Consider the following 23,786-nt stretch of genomic DNA (forward strand, 5'->3'; position numbering starts at 1 on the left):
ACCCTAGGATACTCTACCCAGAAGGGTTATCATGAAGCAGAGATAAAGAATTACTCTGACAGGCAAAAACTAAGTAATTCATTAATATTAAACCTACCCTAAAAAGAGTCTTCTCTAAGTGTAAAAAAGTGAGACTTTATAGGAAAGGGAAAATCCAACTAGGAAAGGCCAACATATAGATAGTAAGAACTGAGGATCAAGTGCTTAAAGCACGTATGAAAATAAAAGACAAAAGAATGCTAAAATCAGCTGTAACTACAATAAATAGTGATGAAATAAATGTGAAGATCACGAAGATGACATCTAAAACACAAAAAGTAGGGGAGGGGAACAAAAAATGTAGATTTTTCAGAATGTGTTTGAACTTACATGACTGTCAATTTAAAACAAATAGTTACAGTTACAGAAAAATACATATGAACTCATGAAAACCACAAATCAAAAGCCTATACTAGGTACACTAAAGAAAGAAAGAAATACAAACATGCTAGTGAAGAAAACCATCAAACAACAACCAGAGGTGAACTGTAGGTGTAAAGAAATGGATGTGTGCCATACTTTGTGACACTTTTTTACGTTTTTTGCCCTCAGTGAAACTTTTGATGTTTGGCAGGAGAACGCACTTCCTGGAATGTCTAGATACACTCAAATATAGACCTTTTGGCTTTGACAGACACTTGAACCAGGGCAGTGCTGACAGAGGAGAGGGAAGTGCCCACACTAAAATGATTGCCGCATGTAGGGCAGCACATGTCCACTCACTGATGGTCCTCGGAGCTTCAGTGGGAAGGCGACCACACCTCTCAGGGAGTAATTGAGACTCTGCTTTAACTACAGGCGGAAGGTGATGCGGTTTTCCTGTACAACAGCACTGCCACAGAACCCAGCTCTCCTCTTTAAGTGGAAAAATTTCAGCGAAGCACTCAGACTGCCTTGCTCCAGTTACTATCATTTTGTAGTCTGTGCTCTAAACTGTCAGTTACAACTCTGAGTTATTTGGGGGTTATTATGGTTAGGTAGTTAGAATAGGGAAGCGGGGTCCAACATGGTGGTCAGAAGGAGCAGTGACTAGAAGGACAAAAAGAAATGCCCATGAGAAGGGGAAGGCATGGATCTAAGTGGGAACCTCTGGCAGAAAAGGCACCCAACAGACTCCCTTCCCTGAAAACATACCCTCTCCCCTGATTGGTTTTGGGTGTATGTACCTTCCCCTATTTGCATAGAGTGTAATCAGTTAGGCCTCAGGAACCTGCTCAGGGGATGGAACAAGGGAGGAGAGAAGCCAAAATGACAGGGCCACTGCTGCGGGGGCTGTTCCACTCTCAGGCCTGCAGAGTGTACCGCTTGTTGCTTGCCCGATTCATCCCGCCTGCTTGAGATATAACTGGTGTGTCGTTTCAACTCTGCCACAAGGAGACAAGAACTGAGGAAGAAGAACCAACCTGATATTATTTATAAGCCAGTAAAAAGAGAGGGAAAATCTGCTAAAAGAAAGTTTCTTTTTTTTCTTCCCCCCCCCCCAGAAAAATGGGCTTGTGGCCCATTTATGCTGCTTTTACATTGTGGTTTTTAATCTTCTGATCTTCCTAGGGTAGGAAGCTTCTGTTTGTTTTTCTTCAATAGGAAGAAATGATCCAGTTCAACAAAAGACAAAGCAGACTTTATGAATTTAAGAAGTGGAGTAGTGTCAGGGAGGCATGTTCCTATTTTTACTCAGATATAGAACTATGGTTTAAGCCATTAAAAGACAATTTTTATTCAGCTTGAGCCTTGAAGTTCCTTAATACTCATTCCATGTCTGTTATGTATACAAATATCAGGGGGAAAACAAGGGGAGATAGGATATGGTTGGTGACTAGGGGTAAGGAGCTTACACATCCTACTTGGGAGGATAACACATACATTTCTGAAATGTTTAACAGAAACAAAATAGAGAAAATGGCAAACATGGCTGGTTGAGAAATCCCACAGGGCAGTTTTAATTGAATTCACAATGTGGTGACAGTCAGCACAAATGCTCAAGGAACTTTGCCAACTACAGTTTGCTCAACTAGCTTCTTTTAGTAAAGCAAAGATTTTGTGCTCATTCTGTGGTGGTGTTGTGTACATATATGACAATTTTTACTTCCTCTGAACAGTATTTTGTAAAATACAGGAAATATGTGCTTATTCTAATCAAACACAGATTAAAAAGTTATGTGCCAAAAGGCAAACTTTTCCATTTTGTTAAAACAAAGAACTATTCTAAATAAATCCTATTTCAGTACAATGATATTGTTGAAAACTGTCACATCACAAAAGAAAAAAGTAATATTTAGGGTTTTTTGTTTTAATGGTTAGTATTGGGGAATGAAATTGTTGTTACCTTTATAGCTATTTTTTAAAGTCTAATTTATTTTATTCTTCTATGAAATTTGTGCTGTTTTGTATAATTGAATATTATTTTTCAAATGATAACTGTCAAGTTTTTTAGGGCAAGGACTGAATCCATTTATTCCTCAGAGAACACTTTACAATTCTGAAACTCAAGAATGTTCTTGAAGATGTCTGGTTATTCATGTGTTTCCAGACAGCAGTGACTGCCACCTGCCTAGTATTTTTAATTTTGTAATTGAAGGATAATTGCTTTACAGAATTTTGTGGTTTTCTGTCATATATCAATAAGAATCAGCCATAGGTACGCCCATGTCCCCTCCCTCCTGGACCTCCCTCCCATCTCCCTCCCCATCTCACCCTTCAGCCTGTCACAGAGCCCCTGTTTGTTCCCTGAGACACACGGCAGATTCCCATTGGCTGTCTATTTTACATATGGTGATGTAAATTTCTATGTTACTCTCTCCATACACATCGTCTTCTCCCTCCTCTCCTCCTGCCATGTCCGTGGCTCTGTCCTCTGTGTCTGATTTTCCATCACTGTCCTGAAAATAAATGCATCAGTGCCATCTCTTGAGATTCCATATGTCTGTGTCAGTATACAGTATTTATATTTCTCTTTCTGACTTCCTTCACTCTGTATAATAGGCTCTAGGTTCGTCCACCTCAGTAGAATGGATTCAAATGCAGTCATCTTTATGGCTGAGTAGTATTCCACTGTATATATGTATGACAGTTTCTTTATCCAGTCATCTGTCGATGGACATCTAGGTTGCTTGCATGTTCTAGGTATTGTAAATAGTGCTGTGATGAACCTTGGGGTACATGTGTCTTTTTCAATTTTGGTTTCCTCAGGGTATATGCCTAGGAGTGGGATTGCTGGGTCATGTGGTGGTTTTATTCCTAGTTTTTCAAGGAATCTCCATGCCACCTTCCATAGTGGCTGTATCAGTTTACATTCCCACCAATAGTGCAAGAGTGTTCCCTTTTCTCCACACCCTCTCCAGTATTTTTTGTTTGCAGACTTTTTGATGATGGCCATTGTGACTGGTGTAATGTGGTATCTCATTGTAGTTTTGATTTTCATTTCTCCAATAATGAGTGATGTTGAGTATCTTTTCACGTGCTTGTTAGCCATCTGTATGTCTTCTTTGAAGAGATGTCTCCTCAGGTCCCTTTCCCACTTTTTGACTGGGTTGTTTGCTTTTCTGGTATTGAGTTGTATGAGCTGTTTATATATTTTGGAAATTAATTCTTGGTCAGTTGTTTCCTTTGCTATTATTTTCTCCCATTCTGAGGGTTGTCTTTTCACCTTGTTTATAGTTTCCTTTGCTGTGCAAAAGATTTTAAGTTTAATTAAGTCCCACTTGTTTATTTTTGTTTTTATTTCCATTACTCTGGGAGGTGGGTCATAGAAGATCTTGCTTTGATTTATGTCATCGAGTATTCTGCTTATGCTTTCTTCTAAGAGTTTAATAGTTTCTGGTCTTACATTTAGGTCTTTAGTCCATTTTGAGTTTATCTTTGTGTATGGCATTAGGCAGTGATCTAATTTCATTCTTTTGCATGTAGCTGTCCAGTTTTACCAGCACCACTTATTGAAGAGGCTGTCTTTGCCCCATTGCATAGTCTTGCCTCCTATGTCAGAGATAAGGTACCCATAGGTGCATGGGTTTATGTCTGGGTTCTCTATCTTGTTCCATTGGTCTATATTTCTGTTTTTGTGCCAGTACCATACTGTCTTGATGACTGTAGCTTTGTAGTATAATCTAAAGCCAGGAAGGTTGATTCCCCCAGCTCCATTCTTCTTTCTCAAGACTCCTTTGGCTATTTGGGGTCCTTTGTGTTTCCATATGAATTTTGAAATTTTTTGTTCTAGTTCTGTGTAAAAATGCCATTGTTAATTAGATAGGGATCTCATTGATTCTGTAGATTGCGTTTGGCAATATAGTCATTTTCACAATATTGATTCTCCCCACCCAGGAACATGGACTATCTCTTCATCTGTTTATGTCGTCTTTGATTTCTTTCATCAGTGTCTTATAGTTTTCTGTATACAGGTCTTTTGTCTCCTTAGGTAGGTTTATTCCTAGATATTTTATTCTTTTTGTTGTAATGGTGAATGGTATTGATTCCTTAATTTTTCTTTCTGATTTTTCTTTGTTAGTATATATAAATGCAAGTGATTTCTGTGTATTGACCTTGTATCCCAAGTCTTTGCTGAATTTACTGATTAGCTCTAGTGATTTTCTGATAGTTTCTTTTGGGTTTTCTATGTAGAGTATCACATCATCTGCAAACAGTGAAAGTTTTACTTCTTTTCTGATCTGGATTACTTTTAGTTCTTTTTCTTCTCTAATTGCTGTAGCTAGGCCTTCCAAAGCTATGTTAAATAATAGTGGTGAGAGTGGACACCCTTCTCTTGTTCCTGATCATGGAGGGAATGCTTTTAGTTTTTAACCATTGAGAATAATGTTTGCTGTGGACTTTTCATATATGGCCTTTACTATGTTGAGGTAGGTTCCTTCTATGCCCATTTTTTGAAGAGTTTTAATAATAAATGGGTGCTGAATTTTGTTGAAGGCTTTTTCTACATCTATTGAGATGATCATATGGTTTTTATCTTTCAGTTTGTTAGTATGGTGTATTGATTTGCATATATTGAAGAATTTTTGCATCCCTGAAATAAACCCGAGTTGATCATGGTGTATGAGCTTTTTAATGTGTTGTTGAATTCGGTTTCCTAGAATTTTGTTGAGGATTTTTGCATCTTATGTTCATCAGTGATGTTGGCCTGTGATTTTCTTTTTTTCATATTGTCTTTGCCTGGTTTTGGCGTCAGGATGATTGTGGCCTCACAGAATGAGTTTGGAAGTGTTCCTTCCTGTTCAATTTTTTGGAAGAGTTTCAGAAAAATAGGCATTAACTCTTCTCTAAATGTTTGATAGAAATCTCCTGTGAAGCCATTTGGCCCTGGGCTTTTGTTTCTTAGGGAGATTTTTGATCACTGTTTTCATTTCAGTGTTTGTAATTCATTTGTTCATAATTTCTATTTCTTTCTGGTTCAGTCTTGGGAGGTTGACATTTTCTAAGAATCTGTTTCCTCTAGACTATATATTTTATTAGCATATAGTTGCGTATAATATTCTGTTATGATCCTTTGTATTTCTGTGTTGTCTATTGTAACCTCTTCTTTTTCATTTCTAATTTTGTTGATTTGATTTTTCTCCCTTTTTTTCTTGATGAGTCTGGCTAATGGTTTGTCAGTTTTGTTTATCTTCTCAAAGAACCAGCTTTTAGTTTTATCAATCTTTGCTATTGTTTCCTTCATTCTTTTTCGTTTATTTCTGCTCTGATCTTTATGATTTACTTCCTTCTGCTGACTTTGGGGTTTTTTTGTTCTTTTTCCAGCTGCTCTTGATGTAGAGTTAGCTTGTCTATCTGATGCTTTTCTTGTTTCTTGACACATGATTATGTTGCTATAAACTTCCCTTTTAGAACTGCCTTTGCTGAATCCCATAGGTTTTGGGTCATCATGTCTTCATTGTTATTTGTTTCTAGGAATCTTTTGACTTCCTTTCTTATTTCTTCAATAGTTCAGTTCAGTTCGATCACTCAGTTGTGTCCAACTCTTTGCAATCCCATGGACTGCAGCATGCCAGGCCTCCCTGTCCATCACCAACTCCCAGAGTTTACTCAGACTCATGTCCGTTGAGTCAGTGATGCCATCTAACCATTTCATCCTCTTTCGTCCCCTTCTCCTCCCACCTTCAATCTTTCCCAGCATCAGGGTCTTTTCAAATGAGTCAGTTCTTCACATCAGGTGGCCAAAGTATTGGAGTTTCAGCTTTAGCATCAGTCCCTCCAATGAATATTCAGGACTGATTTCCCTAAGGATGGACTGGTTTGATCTCGTTGCGGTCCAAGGGACTCTCAAGTCTTCTCCAACACCACAGTTCAAAAGTATCAGTTCTTCAGTGCTCAACTTTCTTTATGGTCCAACAACTCTCACATCCATACATGACTACTGGAAAAACCATAAGTTTGACTAGACAGACCCTTTGTTGGCAAAGTAATGTCTCTGCTTTTTAATATGCTGTCTAGGTTGGTCATAACTTTTCTTCCAAGGAGCAAGCATCTTTTAATTTCATGGCTACAGTCCCCATCTGCAGTGATTTTGGAGCCCCCCAAAATAAAGTCTGTTACTGTTTCCAGTGTTTCCCCATCTATTTACCATGAAGTGATGAGACTGGATGCCATGATCTTAATTTTCTGAATGTGGAGTTTTAAGCCAGCTTTTTCACTCTCCTCTTTCACTTTCGTAACAGGCTGTTTAGTGCTTCTTCACTTTCTTCCACAATGGTGTTATCATCTGCATATCTGAGATATTGATATTTCTTCTGGCCATCTTGATTCCAGCTTGTGCTTCTTCCAGCCCAGCGTTTCTCATGATATAATCTGCATATAAATTAAATAAGCAGGGTGATAATATACAGCCTTGACGTACTCCTTTTCCTCTTTGGAACCAGTCTGTTGTTCCATGTCCAGTTCTAACTGTTGCTTCCTGACCTGCATACAGATATCTCAGAAGGCAGGTCACATGGTCTGGTATTCCCATCTCTTTTAAGAATTTCTTCAGTAACCTCTTTGTTATTTAGTAACATATTGTTTAATCTCCATGAGTTTGTGTTTTTGCACTTTTTTCCTGTAGTTGATATCTAGTCTCATAGCATTGTGGTCAGAGAAGACACTTGATGCAATTTCAGTTTTCTTAAATTTACTGAGGCTTGATTTGTGGCCCAAGATATGGTCTATCCTGGAGAATGTTCAATGTGCAATGAGAAGAAAGTAGTATTCTTCTGCATTTGTATAGAAAATCCTGAAGACATCAATTAGGTCCCTTTGGTCTAATGTTTCATTTAAGGTTTGAGTTTCCTTATTGATTCTGTGTTTTGATAATCTGTGCTTTGGTGTAAGTGGGGTGTTTAAGTCCCCTACTATTATTATGTTGCTGTAAGTTTTCCCTCTTAACACCTGTTAGTGTTTACCTTATGTATTTAGATGCTCCTCTGTTAGGTGCATAAATATTTATAATTGTTATGTCTTCTTGGGTTGATCCCCTGATCATTATGTAGTGTCCTTCTTTGTCTCTTATAATATTCTTTATTTTAAAGTCTATTTTTTCTGAAATAAGGATTGCTCTCTGGCTTTCTTTTGGTTTCCATTCACATGGAATATTTTTTTCCATCCTTTTACTTTGAGTCTGCGTGTGTCTCTAGGTCTGAAGTGGGTCTTCTGGAGGCAGCATATAAATAGGTCTTATTTTTGTATCCATTCAGTCAGTGTGTGTCTTTTGATTAGTACATTTAATTCATTTACATTTAAGGTAATTATTGATACATATGTTCTTAATGACATTTTCTTGATTATTATTATTATTTTTTAGGTCTTTCTTTTGTATTTACTGGCTATGTAAAGTACCTTCAGTATTTATTGCAAGGCTAGTTTGGTGATGCTGAATTCTCGTAACTTCTGCTTGTCTGTAAAGCTTTTTACTTCATCAATTTTGAATGAGATCTTTGCCAGGTATAATAATCTTGGTTATAGATTTTTCTCTTTCAGCACTTTAAATATATCCTGCCATTCCCTTCTGGTCTACAGAGTTTCTGTTGAAAGATCCACTGGCAATTGTCTGGGTTTTCTCTTGTATGACACTTGTTGCTTTTCCCTTGCTGCATTTAATATTCTTTCTGTTAGCTTGATTAATATGTGTATCATATTAATATTAATGTCTGTTAGCTTGATTAATATGTGTATCAATGTGTTTCTCCTTGGGTTTACCCTGTATGGGACTCTCTGTGCTTCTTGGACTTGATTGACTATTGCCTTTCCTATGTGGGGGATTCAACTATAATTTCTTCAAAAATTTTCTCAGTGCCTTTTTTTACTTCCTCTGGGACCCCATAACTGGAATGTTGATTTGTTTAATATTGTCCGAAAGATCTCTGAGGCTATCCTCAATCTTTTCATTCCTTTCCCTTTATTCTGCCCTTCAGCAGTTATTTCCACCACTCTATCCTCCAGCTCACTTATCTCTTCCTCTGTCAGTTATTCTGCTATTGGTTCCTTCTAGAGTATTTTTAATTTCAGTAATTGTGTTGTTCATCTCTGTTTGTTTATTCTTTATTTCTTCTATGTCCTTGGTGATTGTATTAACTGTGTTAAATGCTTCTTGCATTTTCTCCATTCTATTTTCAAGTCTTCAGAGCATCTTTACTCTCATTATTCTGAATCCTCTTTCAGGGAGATTGGTTATTTCCTCTTCATTTATTTGGTCTTGTTAGTTTCTGCCTTGCTCTTTCATTTGTACTGTACTTCTCTGTCTTTTCATCACTTTTTTCTGACTTGTTCCACTTGGGGTCTCCTTTTCCCAGGCTTTAGGGTTGTATTACTTCTCCCTTTTGTTTTTGCCCTTGGAGGGAAATGTTGGTTGGGTTGTTTGTGTTGATTTCTTGTTAGGGGTGACTTGTGCCTGTGTTCTGAAGAGCAAAGCTTCAAGCTGGGCAGGCCTGCCTCTGACTTGGGATCCAGACATCAAATCTTGTTTTCCCCAAGTTTAATTTTTTCAGTTTTATCACAGTGCATGTCTTGGAGGGTCTCCTGGAGAGGCATGGAGGCAACTGTAGCTCTCTCTGGAGTCATAAAAGCTGATGGCAGACACAGCAGGGGCCTATGTGAACTCTGGCTGGAGTCAGAGGCAGACACTGTGGGCCCCTGATATGGAGACCTGGCTCCACTCAAGCCTGTAAGTTTCAGTACTGGGATGCCTCACGCCAAACAACCAACCGGTTGGGAACACAGCCCTACCGTCAGCAGACATGCTGCCTAACAGAACTCTAAGTCCATAGCCATCTCTGGACACACCCCTTAACTCAGTCCTGCCCACCCTCTTATAGCTATTTTGATAAATGTAAGAAGTTAGCGTTATTATACTAAACACAGCAAAAAACTAAAACAAACATTCTAATTGAAGGAAATGAATTTAGACATTGTACAGCTGTGTTTCAGTCGTCAGAAGCCTTAGAGAAATTTCCAGCTGTCTTTGAAAGTTCGTGTGCTGAGTGCTATCTCCAATGAGGCCATTCTGAATTGAGAATGGTAAAACATAAACATGAGACCCACAGAACACAAAGCATTCAGCTGCCTACCCATGAGACCTGTTCCCAAGTGAATCCCTTACTTGAACTTGGGAATATTTGCTAGCAGTGTTTTCTTTCTTATGAAGCTTCTCTCCAGAAGCAACCACAGTCAGTGAGCCTAAAGAGCATTTAGCATTTCCTCAGAAGATGTCCTCATCAGCTAGAAACAGATCAGACCGATTCTTTCAACTACATAGTCATTTTCCTGAAAGCGTGGGCTCAGTTTCCAAGTGCTGTGGCAAGCAGGTAGTTGTGGCGCCAGCCAATTTGCTCTATGTAATTTGTCATATTTTAAAGCTTGTGCTCGCATTTTGTATCTCCAAGAATGGAGAAAGTGGCATGTACAGACTGAAGTAGAATGCAACCTTAGGACAAAACACTAATCTTTTTTTTTTTTTTTTTTAAGCAGAACACTCAATTTTCTACCTTATTTTCTAGTTTTTATAATATTGAAAATTGGAAAGGAAAGTGCACTGAGAAAATGGGAGCTAGCACCTAGAATAATAAATACATATATATTACTGGGTATTTTAAAAAGCCAGCATCATTTATAATCTCCAAAAATTACATGAGTCAGCTTGTTAGTATAGCAGTTAGTAGGTTCAGTATTTTAAGTCACTACTTAGAATCCTAGGTCCTTTATCAAAGGAAGGTCACAGTTAGTTTACACTGCGTGCTACATGTGGAGGGGCATAGTGGGTAGTGACTTTGCCTAATGTTATACAGCTGTAATGCATTCCTGTTTGAGCACAAACTGTTGGAGGCTTGCATCTGTCCACTCATTCCATTGTTTCTAGTGAGCATTTGCTAAGTGGGGACTGGGTTGCACCCTCCTCACACCCTGTCACTGTCATTCTTCCTGCCTCTGTGGTGGCTTATTTGATGCCTTGTTTGTTTTGCGCACTGGTAACTGATGGCATTACATGTTGAAGAGTCTTAAACATTGTAAGGGAAACCGTGACCCTGCTTAGCTTGACCATCTGTCCCAGTGAATGGGCCTGTGGCACCTGAGTGGGTTGGCTGTCCTTTCCAAAGTGCAGATGACTCCCAGAAAGTTAGGCAAACGACATTTACAGCCAAGAGTTCTGAAGAGGCTCAATTACTTAAAAGTCCCAAGGTTCTGAATCAAACTGAGTATCTTTAATCAACATGTGCAAACTACATACTGTGCTGGTTGAGGCCAAAGGTCAGTGTTACTACACTGCTGCTGGAGGGAATGGAGCTCCGGCAGTCCACCCCAGTGTTGTAAGTAGCCCCTCACCTGTGTAAAGTTCTTAGATGCACAAAGACAGGCTCTGGTACTGAAACTAAAGGCCTCATGCACTCAAGAGTCTTCACAGCTTCTTGGATGCACTTTCTTTTTAGGAATGAAGGAAAATTCTCCCAGTTTTGAGCCATTCTTTTATGTCAGTTCTACAAAGTTGCAAGTAACTTCTGGAGCCTATTATACAGAGTGAAGTAAGTCAGAAAGAAAAACACCAATACAGTATATTGACGCATATATATGGAGTTTAGAAAGATGGTAACAATGACCCTATATGCGAGACAGCAAAAGAGACACAGATGTAAAGAACAGACTTTTGGACTCCGTGGGAGAAGGCAAGAGTGGGATGATTTGGGAGAATAGCATTGAAACATGTGAGTTATCATATGTGAAACAGATCACCAGTCCAGGTTCGATGCATGAGACAGGGTGCTCAGGGCTGGTGCACTGGGATGACCCTGAGGGATGGGGTGGGGAGGGAGGTGGGAGGGGTTCAGGATGGGGAACACATGTACACCCGTGGCTGATTCATGTGAATGTATGGCAAAAACCACTACAATATTGTAAAGTAATTGGCCTCCAATTAAAATTTTAAAGAATATTTTTTAAAAGATAGTGAAAGTGAAAGTTGCTCAGTTGTGTCCGACTCTTTGCAATCCCATGAACTATACAGTCCATGGAATTCTCCAGGCCAGAATACTGGAGTGGGTAGCCATTCTCTTCTCCAGGGGATCTTCCCAATCCAGGGATCAAACCTAGGTCTCCCACATTTCAGGCAAATTCTTCACCGTCTGAGCCACCAGGGAAGCCCTTTAAAAGATACAGTTTTGTAAATATTTAATATTCTGCTAACTTGATTTTGAATTGTAAATATCAAGTATTGTTTAGGGAGTTTTATTATACTTTGTTAAAAAGGCAAAATTGCACATTTTTAGAATTCTTTATGAGTAAATTTAATGTACCAAAAATAAAAATTAAAAAAAGAAATCAAAGCAAGTACTTGTTGTGGTAGTTATGTTTGAATTACACCATGTGGTTTACACAGCTGTTTTCATGTAGCATTTGCCCTGCTCACTCCAGTCCTGCAGAAAGACAACAACAGGAATTATTTCTGAGCTACTGGTGAGAACATGAAGGTATAAAGTTAGGAGATGTGTCTGGGGTGCAGTTCTGGTTCTATCCTAGGAGTTTTGTCTGCCCTGTGTTTTTCTTTACATGGTACAGTTGTGAATAGGTTTAGATATAATGGATCGCTTGACACCTTTGTTTTCTGTTTAACGCACACAAAGTACCCCTCTGGTACTTTTGTTAATAAGCAGATGAAAAAAATGAGATCACAGCTCTAGCTGCTCTCATGTTGATAAACCATCCCTCTTGCTTTTTCTTCTTATCTGACAAATGTGTTAATTCAGTAGACATTAAGTGGCTTTTATGGAGTGCTTGGAAATTTTACAGGATTTGTGTACACACTTCCTGTGTTGAAGTAGTTCCGGTGGTTAAAGGAAGGCGAAGTGTACTCAGAAACAGGTTCAGCCACTGACCTGGATTGCGTGCTATTAACTGTCAACAAGAGGCGGGGCTAACATGCTGTGATTTGGGGGTCCGGGGAGACCCCAGTGGGACTTAATCTTTGGTTAGATGCTGTGCCTGGGGAAGGCTAGGTTGGGGCATTCCAGTGGAGTAGAGCTTGACTGGGGACATGTGGGGAGATGAACTTGGGAGGATGAATAGGAGGGTTATAGAAAAAAGACAGGTGGAAGAGTTGACATTTGATTCTTTAAGAACTACAACAGAACTTAGTTCTTGCTTATTCCCTGCTTGTGGAGCTGTATGATGAAGGAGAGGTTTTGTCACCTTACAGGTCCAGTGTGTTCCAGTCCTGGGGTGGGGCTGAAAGACTGCAGGACTGGCCAGGCTGTCTGTGGTTTATGTAGGCTTTTATGGAGCGCTTTTAGCAAACTTCATATTTGCTGAATGCTGAAATCCTGAGTGAAACCACTTGTCCCCATGGCTGCTGGCGCTGACTCTTTTCTGTGGAGCAAATGGAGTCTGAGACTGGGTGGGTTTATTGTTAGGATGATGAAGCTCTCTGAGTCAGAGCCCCCTTTCGGGAAACATACAACTCGACCTCCTGCCAGGTGCTTGGCTGCTCCTTCCACGAGAGGCTTACATTTTCTGGATGTGAAGGGGACGCTGAGCCTTGATATTGCCCCTTGCCCACATCTCACCTTGTTCTTGCCAGAATGAGGATATTCTCTGATGTCTAATCCCTGGACAGGGATTTGCTGGTCCACGTCCATTGGATTCCTTTACTTTTACCAACGAGAGCTCATTTCTTATATCATGTTAATTAAACCACTCATTTTTCCAATAAAAAGTTATTTCTGATATTCAATAGACCTGGTGTCAATCAAGATGTAGGTACGTGAAAGATATGACTGGCTGAAGGGTCTACAGTGGGACCGTTCCTGATTCAGACCTGAGAATCTGAGTTCTTGGATACGGGCAGTGACTGTCCCTAAAGGTGAAGCTTAAACTAACTGATATATACATTGTATTTTACTGTTGACACTGAAGAATATTTTATGAAGTTCTTCAATCAATTTGTGAAGCAAATTTTTGGAAATAGCAATACCTCTCCATTGGTTGACTCAAGTTCAACTTGACTCAGCATAGTGTTTACATCATGTTTTTTGTTTTTGTTTCTACCACTCAATTACTCTCTCTGCTTTATTTGCTGTGTTGATCAAAAGGTTTAGGGAAATATACCTGTGAGTAAGGAGGATGTCATGAAGAGAACCTAGGGCTTGTGTACATTGGTGCCTGCATCCTGAAGCACCTGTTACCCTGAAATCTTAGCAGGCAGTTTCCAAAGGGGTCTACAGCCTCAGAGTGGCCTCCTTTCTAAGGTTCCCACTTGGCTTCCTGGCACAAGATGTAGCTATGAGCCTGCTTCTCATTCTGTCCAGATTCTGTTGGTCTCCAGCTGGGAAGAGCTTTCTTTGCCAGATCCCTGTCCAGTTCTTTTTTTTCTTGGCAAGTTCACTTACTTTTTTATAGTTCCTCTCCTAAACTGTTCCCGACCTGGATTGAGGATAATTAGTTTCCTGGGCTTTCTGTTGTTGAAGATGAGGAAGCTGTTTATTGTCCTTGAGTGCCCAGCACTGCCTGTTCTCTGATTTTGCCACAAGTGTTTACACAGATTTTAAAGGGACATCATTCCAGTGCATTGAAGATGGTTAGTCAGGGGACTCTGTGATTGGGTGGATTTTCTGAACTTGTAATTCCCTGCAGACCCACATGGCCTTTTACCTCCAAAGAAAGAGACTTAAATTTTACCATAGAAGTTGAAACACATATGGTTATGAAAACAAAATGTGTGAAAGAAAGTTTATGTGATGAATCTACGTTGAATAGTATAAAATGCTGTTTCATGTTTTATGTATGTTTGCATCTATATATATGCCTACCACACATATATTTATGATAGAAAGGATGTTGCAAATATCAATCAAGAAGACTCCATTTTTTGTGATTGAATTAAAATAGCTTAATTTTTTTTTTTAATATAGCAAGATCAACTTTACACCTGGGCTGCAGTTAGTCAACCCACACACTCACTGGATTATATCGAAGGGCAGTTCCCCAGGAGAGTCCCAGCTGCTTGGCCACCATCTAAACCTCCTGATGAAGAACACAAGCCTAAGGATGCTGACACAGGTAGGCCCGCAGGACGAGTGTATGTTCTGAAAGTAACATCAAATATCTGTGAAGCACCTGCTGAGTAGTGAGTCTGGGTTTCTCTTCCAAGTATTTCTTAGATTATAATCTTCACATAAATCAGGCTAAATCACTGGGAAGCTTGTTAAATTGAAAATTCTTACACCCTATCTTCATAGTTATGGGGACTGGGAAACTAGAGCTATCCAGTTAGTACTGTGTACAGAGTCTGAGAACCACTGCTTTGGGGCCCAGCTGAAGCCCCCACCTGGAAGGAAGCCACCCACCATATGGGCTGAAAGCTCAAAAGGGAGCTCTCTGTCTCTTGGCTTCAGAGGTGGCAGCCACCTCACCTCCTTCCCTGCCTCTTCCCTTACTACTCTCTTAGAGCTTTTGTTAGTTTTTTTCTTTGCCTTCAGAGATAGTTGACAGAGGCAAGATGAAGCTGTACATTCTACTAAATCTAAATTTTAAGTAATTTAAAAAATTGTACGCTGTTCAGATGTAACATTTTTCTAAAAAATATTTCTTTTTGATTGTTTTATTTCTTTTTGTCCCTTGTGTTGTCGTAAAGTGTTTTGTGTTATTTTTGAAGGACTTTGGAGGTAGCATGACATTTGCATCAGCTTTTTATGGAGCCCAAACCTAGAAAAGCACTTCATTGTATTGAATTAAGAATCATATTTGTATAACAATGTTTTTATGGAATTTGGTTGTCTTACTCCTTGCTTCCCTTTTCATTTTGGCTTAATAAATCACAGCTTCTTCTTAGTGGACTGATCAGGAATATTGACATCTGATCCATCAGGGAAGAGTAAATGGAAGGGTATTATTAGAATTCAGAAATCTCTCCCTCATCAAATTTTCCTAAATAGTATCATAGCATGGTGTTAGAGTTAAGAATTTGGTATTTTATTCCCATGGGCTTATTGAGAGAAAGACGTTGGGTGAAAGCCTAGCTGGGACCTCTGTGAAGAGCGTGACCAGGGAGCTTGGGCTCTGCTGTGTATCAGCTTGTAACCTTGGGTAGGTTTCCTAACTTCTGTCCTTGGTTTCTGCACCTGTAAAATGGTAGCAGAGATAACACCTACTGCATAGGGATACTTTGAGAATTATCTAAGAGTGAAAGCATAGATTAGCATCCAGAATGCAGTCATTATATTCCTTATGAGTCCCTTTAAAGCCAACAGTGGCTCACACCATCAGTGACTTTATTTCAGACTACTGTCCAAAGATCTGCAGAGGGGGCCTACTGCTCACAGCCTCTGTTTTTCTCCTCATCCCGAAATGATGCATTTGCTTCTTCTTTCTTTCCACTGAGGCACTGAGTGGGAGCCCACACCCAGCCTTGTGTACCCCCTTTTAAAGGCCGATGCTTCTGAAACACTGCTTCGTGTGTACTTGATGGACTGTACTCTCTGAAACAAACCACAAACAAGAGGTGTGACATAAGAAACATGTTCTACGTAGGGCTTTGCCTTTCTTGTGGTACAGAGAACTGTTGATCAAGGGTCGAGGTAGATCTCAGAGATGAGAGGGTGCTTATGTAACACCTGAAAAAAACGAGCATGTAAAACAATTTAGTTTTAAAGGGAAAATTATATAACTTAAAGTATCCTATTAAGTACATTTTTATTTGTTTATGTTAAAAGTTACTTCAGTTCAGTTCAGTTGCTCAGTCGTGTCCAACTCTTTGTGACCCCATGGACTGCATGCAGCACACCAGACTTCCCTGTCCATCACCAACTCCCAGAGCTTGCTCAAACTCATGTCCGTTGAGTCGATGATGTCATCCAACCATCTCATCCTCTGTCATCCCCTTCTCCTCCTGCCCTCAATCTTTCCTAGCATCAGGGTCTTTTCAAATGAGTCAGTTCTTCGCATGAGGTGGCCAAAGTATTGGGAGTTTCAGCTTCAGCATCAATCCTTCCAATGAACATTCAGAACTGATTCCTTTAGGATGGACTGGTTGGATCTCCTTGCAGTCCAAGGGACACTCAAGAATCCTCTCCAATACCACAGTTCAAAAGCATCAATTCTTCAGTGCTCAGCTTTCTTTCTAGTCCAATGCTCATATCCATATATGACTACTGGAAAAACCATAACTCTGACTAGACAGACCTTTGTCGGCAAAGTAATGTCTCTGCCTTTTAATATGCTGTCTAGGTTTATCATAGCTTTTCTTCCAAGGAGCAAGTGTCTTTTGATTTCATGGCTGCAGTCCCCATCTGCAGTGATTTTGGAGCCCAAGAAAATAAAATAAAGTCTGTCACTGTTTCCATTGTTTCCCCATCTATTTGCCATGAAGTGATGGGACCAGATACCATGATATTAGTTTTCTGAATGTTGAGTTTTAAGCCAACATTTTCACTCTCCTCTTTCACTTTCATCAAGAGGCTCTTTAGTTGTTCTTCACTTTCTGCCATAAGGATGGTATCATCTGCATATCTGAGGTTATTGATATTTTTCCCAGCAATCTTGATTCCAGCTTGTGCTTTATCCAACCTGGCATTTCACATGATGTACTCTCCATATATAAGTTAAATAAGCATGGTGACAATATACAGCCTTGACATACTCCTTTCCCAATTTGGAACCAGTCCGTTGTTCCATGTCCAGTTCTAACTGTTGCTTCTTCACATGCATATGGATTTCTTAGGAGGCAGGTAAGGTGGTCTGGTATTCCCATTTCTTTAAGAATTTTCCACAGTTTGTTGTGATCCACACAGTCAAAGGCTTTGGCATAGTCAATAAAGTGGAAGTAGATGTTTTTCTGGAAGTTACTTACTGGTTAGGAAATAGCTAGGTGTAGCTACAGTAGAATCAATCAATTTCATTGAGAGTTATTTTGACAGCTGTTCGTATCTTGTGTTTACACCAGTGTTTAGGGTGATGTTTTCATTTTTTTCATCCCTAGGGTGAACTTCTCAACTTTAACTGAAGCATTTATATTATCCTCTAAAATTTTGGGGCTGTTTAAAAATGTTATGAAACATTTTATGTTACTGATTTTTTTTGTAAACTGGAGGAATGCTAGACAGAAAGTTAATTAATGATAATATGAATTTTAGTTTGGTAAGAGATGATAGTTGGAACTGAGGCCAAGAAGTTTGCAAACTAATTTTTTCTTTGTTATTCGATATAACTTGCAAAATGCCAGAGTAGCAATTTTTAACATAACAACTAGTCTTCTTTTAAAATGTGTATTCTTAAAGAGGATGATGGAGATAAGGATAAGTAGAAAATAGTATAATGTAGTGACTTATTTTTCTCCAGCTGAGCTGTTAATAAACCCAAGAGCCCAATAACTGTTTTGTCCAAAATGGTCTAATAGCCCTTCCTAAGCTTTTCCTACTATAATTCTGCAGGATTTTGTAGGGCGTTCTCATTCTGGGACCATTCACCCTCCCTGTCATAAGCTGCCAAGTGAGGATGTCAGTAACATAGTGAAAACCATGCATAGACCCTACATTTAAAAAAAAATAGATATTAATTACAAATATTGATAATGTGATTATTAATAGTGATAAACTATTTCCAGTACACTTGACTGTGATCTGTGTAGTGACTTCACAGCTAAAATTGCTGTTTGCAGCGTGTGGTCCCTTTCAGCTTTGTTTTAAAGTAAAAGAACTCCCTGATTATTTTTCTTTCTGAAGAAGAGAGACTTGTGGTTCTATCTTAGAAAATTGACAACTTGGTTTTTCTTTGACTTTTTATTTGTCTTTTGGCTCTTCTTTACACTGGTTATTAATGCCCATGTGTGCATGCTAAGGCACTTCAGTCGTGTCTACTCTTTGTGAACTTGTGGACCGTATCCCCCAGTCTCCTCTGTTCAAGAGATTCTCCTGGCAAGAATATTGGAGTGGGTTTCCATTGCCCTCTTCCCAACCCAAGGATCAAACTGGGGTCCCCTGTCTCCTGCATTGGCAGGCGGATTCTTTACCACTAGTACCACCGGGGAAGCCCCACTAATCCACACGGCAGGCTAATTCAGATTCATGTTCCTGCCTTTTTCGGGGACCACACTTCTGTTTTTCCACAATCCATTTTGTGCAACTGGCTTTCTCCACCTTCATCTACTGGTGAAGAAATGGACCTTCCTCTATGTGAATCTAGGTGCAGAGGCTGCAGTGAGCCCTCAGGGGTTGTGGGTTCTTGGGGATCTTCGGTTCCTACAGTGTCTTTCTCTTGCCTCCACAGAGGAGCCTGAGGTGCTGAGGCTGACCATCTGAAGTCTGTAGAGTGAAGTCTTCTAGAAGGACAGGCTGGAAAGGAAATTAGAGGTCAATGTGCTTGCTCTAGAAGTTTGTAGCAGATACGTTAATAAGAAGAGATCCTTTTCAGTTATCTTTTCTCCTTATCTTCTCTCTCTTCATTTTCCTTTACTTATTTGATGCAACCTACCCCCACCACGGTGGTTCTTCTGGAGCCTCCTGGCATTTTATTCATACCTCTATCATTTGAATTATTTAGGTTAGGAACTGATCTGTATCTACTACCTGTCTTCTGTGTAGACCTTTGGATACAGTATCTACTTAAACATTGAATAAATGAAGATTTTTTGTTTGAAAAGATATAAATATTAATAAAATATCTACTCAGCCCATGAATGCAGGTATTATGTTTGATGGACTTGTGTGTGTGCTGAAAGAGCCCAAGGACCATTTTAGGGGCTCATCACCAACCTTTAAAGGCTACCTGATAGGTTTACACAAAGAGAGACTTGCTTTTAGTTTTGAATTCGTGGAGAACAGGGTCAAGGTGTGAAGAGTGACTTGATCATTCTTGGTGCATCTTTGGAAAATCAAGGCCACTATCTTCCTTTTAAAAAAAATTAAAAAAAAAAAAAATATATATATATTTGGCTGTTCCTGGTCTTAGTTGCAGCACATAGGATCTTCATTGCCACATGTGGGATCTTTAGTTCCCCAACCAGGGATCAAACCAGGGCCACCTGCAGTGGGAGCATGGAGTCTTAGCCACTGGACAGCCAGGAAAGTCCCTTTCTTTCTTTGTTTCAATAAATTATTTTAAAATTTTAATTTTATTTATTTGTTTCTGGCTGGGCTGGGTCTTTGTTGCTATATGCAGACTTTCTCTAGTTGTGGCTCTCTGGCTTCTCATTGCAGTGGCTTCTCTTGTTGTGGAGCATGGGCTCTAGGCACTCTGGCTTCAGTCGTTGCAGCTCGTAGACTTAGTTGTCCCTTGGAATGTGAAATCTTCCTGAACCAGGGGTCAAACTCCTGTCCCCGGCATTAGCAAGTGGATTCTTAACCACTGAACCATCAGGGAAGTCCAGGTCCATTATCTTTCTTTAAAAATGTGAATGGTCAAGAGATTGAACAGAGGATTGATTTTAGAAAAGCAATTTGGGCACAGAAAGTCCTGGAGGAAAATATGGAAGGATAGCTGATAGAAACGTGACAAACTTTTTGTATAGGAATCCTAAAACCTGTGTTTACTTGCTGGCTGAAAGAATGGTAATCCACCTTGGCTCCAAAAAGATATCTGAGCAGCTTATGAATATGTGAGGTGTACAAAAAGATGATAGAGGGAAATAGATTAAATTGAAAGGAATTGAGTATAGCGCTGAGGTGAACCAGCATACTGAAATGAATTTCAGAAGGACTTGCAGTTTTTAAAGGGAGTTGACATTTATCCCTCAGGTTTAAGGTAGAAAGGGAAGTGGGAACACAGCTGTATCATGCCCTGTGTCTGTGAGACGAAAAGCAATAATCTCAGAAGGACAACTCTTCTGTCCTCTAGTATCCAAAAGAACTGTTTCTACAGCTTCTAAATAAAGGAGCTTCTGTGGGATGAAATACAGTGTGAAGAGCATTCTCAACTCATTTCCAGGTTTGTCCTGATGATTTAATCGTGTTCACTTGAGGAAAAGCCAAGATTCTGTAAGGGACCAAGGGGTGTTTGATGATGTTTATCTCTCAACCTACTACCTGACTCAGGAATAAAATGCTCTCAAGCAGATAAACCATGTCTCTTGGAGATGATTCTCCATGTTCACTTTTGTTTCATTTTTTTTTTAAATCAGCTCGCATTTCCCCCTCATATATGCAGGCTAATGCCTCTGTGTGGACATCCTTTGTTGGCAACGAGGGGCAGATCCAGGCTATTAAATAATCAAATAAGCAGAATACAGGGTTGACCCCTTCTAGGGAAGTTACATTTTTAACCCCATCTTCATTTGTGTAAGGACATGGCGTACCAGAGTAAAGACATCCACCATTGGTTAGGCTGCTAATCATAAGTCATGGTATTTAAATGAAATTTAATGAATTTTCTTTCAGTTAAATTGATTAGATTTGAATCAAATTGATCATTAAAGAAGCTATAATTTAGTAATTTTATATAAGCACATTTTTCATTAAAATGTAAAAGTTGTGAGAGACTACTTAGTTCATTTTCAGAAGGTATATTTTCTGCATTTTGAAGGGTATTTGATTTATTTTCCATTCCCAGCAGAGTGGCATATCCTACCCTTTTTCTTCCTGTCCTCTCTACAAATGTAAACTTCATCCAGGTATGTTTTGTTTTGTAAGTCACTGACTTATTTGTGATGATAAAGAGATTATTTTTGAAGCATATTTGGAATTGTGGAGCTCCCAGAAATTTTTGTGAGGTTTTTGTCTTTTTTTTTTTAATGGAGCATTTAAATTTTTGTCAGGAATGTTCTTTCTCCCACTCTACTTCAGACAGTAATGTTTTTTAAAACCAGTCTAGTTTCTTGGACTTCTAGTTGGATGACTTCACTAACCCAAAGGACATGAGTTTGAGTAAGCTCTGGGAGTTGGTGGTGGACAGGGAAGCCTGGCGTGCTGCAGTCCATGGCGTGGCAAAGAGTCGGACATGACTGAGCAGTTGAACTGAACTAAACTGAGTTTCTCAATCCTTAGGAAAGGTGGGTGGAGGAGTTGGCAGTTTGAGACGTGCTCTTGAGAGCTCTCTCTGGGTCATTCCGAAAACACCCGTCCTGGTGATGAAGAGGGACTGTCTGCGGGGCAGGGCTGACAGAGGCGGTTCTGAAAGCTCCCCGGCTCTGGGAGGAGGGGTGGGAGGCCAGCGCCCTGGTAGTTCGTGTGAGGGGTCCACACTCCGAGGACACTGGAGCCCGGCGGGTTTCTCCCCCACCTGCCCACAGGCTCCTGACGGCCCGGTGCTCAGAGGCCCTTCACCGGGCACTGCCCAGCCTGTGTCGTCCCTCGGTGGGCAGCCCTTTGTGAGTTTTCATGCTTCCTTTTACTCTTTTGCTTCCCCTCCTTCTTTTTCCTTCTTATTCTCCTGTTTTCCTTCTCCTCAACGTTTGTATTTCTTTCTTCTATTGATTATTCTCACTTGTTTCCCCCCTTACTTTGTAGTTATTCTGTACACTTCTTTCACTTAAAATCTTGACCCTCTAGAACTTCTGTGCTCCAGCTTATGATCTGGAAGAGAATATTTTGATGTATAAATTTCTCCTAGGTGTCATAACACACTGATTCAAGGAAGTAGTTCAAGAGGTGAGGGTGAGAGGATGAACTCAATTCAGATCAAAGTTTAGATGTAGGTGTTCAAAACAGTGGAATATTGATAACACTCTCTAGTTCTTTGTTTTGGTGAAGTGGTGACATTCTTTTTACCATCAGAATCCAGAGGTTTGCTTTTTGGAGCAGGTTGCGTGGCCTAGGACTATTTTTTTTAAAAAACTAGGAAACATTGTATGTGTCTCTAAGGGGAAGGGCTGTTTGTGACAACCGCCCCCCTCACCCCCCGCCGCCCCATAGACCCTGTGGGCTCTGCCTGCATCGCCTGCATAGACAGACAAGGAAGAGAAAATGTCCTCATTTCTGCAAAGCCCCAGGGTCTTGTCTTAAGTCTGTGGTGTTTCGGAGGATTTAAAGGTGACTAAAACCCACAGAAAACAGAAGTGTTCCAGAGCCTGGATTTGCTTTACTATTAACTGTCCTCGCTTTGATGTTAAAGATCTTTCTTCAAAACTGGCCAGCTCTTGTGTTGAGTTCAAAATAGAGATCTGTCAGTATAAGAGACAAATCTTTTGATTAACTTAGTGAAATATAGTATTTGGGAAAACACTTGTGTGTTAAAGCTGCTTGTTAGTATTGTTGCCACAGTGATACCTGTTGGTGAGTGAGTATGCCATGCTGTTCTCAGTGATTTTGTTCTGAAAGATGTACCCTGAGTTTAGGTGCAGGCCTAGCAACCGCATGGCCACCTGTGCCCTGCCCAGTGCCCACTCTCCTGGGGCTCCCGCTTTGCTTCTGTAGTTTCATCATTCTTTGGTCTCACCTTTCATCCCCTCCCACAACACTCAACAAATATTTTACACATCTACTGTGTGTCAGGCCCTGTTCTAGGTGCTGGGGAGTCAGTAAGGGAAAGAGTCTACAAAGTATCTGTCTTTATAGACTTTGATCTAGTCAGGTAAGATAGAGAAATAAGTTGGCAAACAAGTGAATTCTATAGCATTTTGTTTGAGGATCGACTTTGTGGAGAGAGCAACAGGGAATGGGGTGCTCCATGGAACAGGGAGAGGGAGGGTGTGTGTGCCGACATCCCCACGCACCAGATCCCCTGGAGGGAGCAGGACTGTGTGCCCAGGGCGGCAGGAAGGCTCGTGTGGCCAGAGTGTGCTTAGCAGGTGGGGACAGCGCAGAGGTCGGGGTGGCGGGAGAGGAGAAGGCCGAAGGAAGCTCGTGGGGCCCAGGTGGAGACCATGCTTTAATCCAAGTGAAATGAACTTTCAATGTAGTTTAACAACATGTTGTATGATTTAACCCATGAATGCCTTTTGCTTTTTCTGTGCACTGTCACATACATGAACTAAAATGCTGCTAAATTAGAAAAGTCTGAGGTATCCCCCAGAGTGTTGTCAGGCATCTGGTCTGTGTGCTCGTCTGGGATGGGGAGCAGTGGGACAGTGGGGAGACAGACTCGTCTTTGTCTGCCTACTAGCTGTGTCTGGGCCTCAGTTCCTCACCGCGATGCAAGGATGGACAGGAGAAGTCGTTCTCAGACTCCAATCCACAATCGCTGGCAGTTCCTGGAGGCTCTCTCAATGTCTTTATTTTTGTAACTGCCATGTGAGCTTCACAGAAAGCATCCCCTAGCTTAAAAAACAGAAGGAAACATAGCCTTGGTTATCCCTTAGGTTTTCTAGCATGAAGAAGCTGCAGTCCCCTAGATTCTGTCTCAGATGACCATATCAGTGCCTC

General features: G+C 40.3%; 1 protein-coding gene across 1 annotated transcript in view; it reads left to right on the forward strand.

Moving 5' to 3' along the window:
* Positions 1–23,786, forward strand: part of LOC122446681 (formin-2-like) — a 336,772-nt gene that overhangs the window by 104,019 nt on the left and 208,967 nt on the right. The window contains 1 exon segment of the mRNA XM_043477163.1: positions 14,409–14,556. Coding sequence (XP_043333098.1) covers positions 14,409–14,556 — 148 coding nt within the window.

The sequence above is a fragment of the Cervus canadensis genome, chromosome 8, assembly GCF_019320065.1.
Source record: "Cervus canadensis isolate Bull #8, Minnesota chromosome 8, ASM1932006v1, whole genome shotgun sequence".
Classification (NCBI taxonomy): Eukaryota; Metazoa; Chordata; class Mammalia; order Artiodactyla; family Cervidae; genus Cervus; species Cervus canadensis.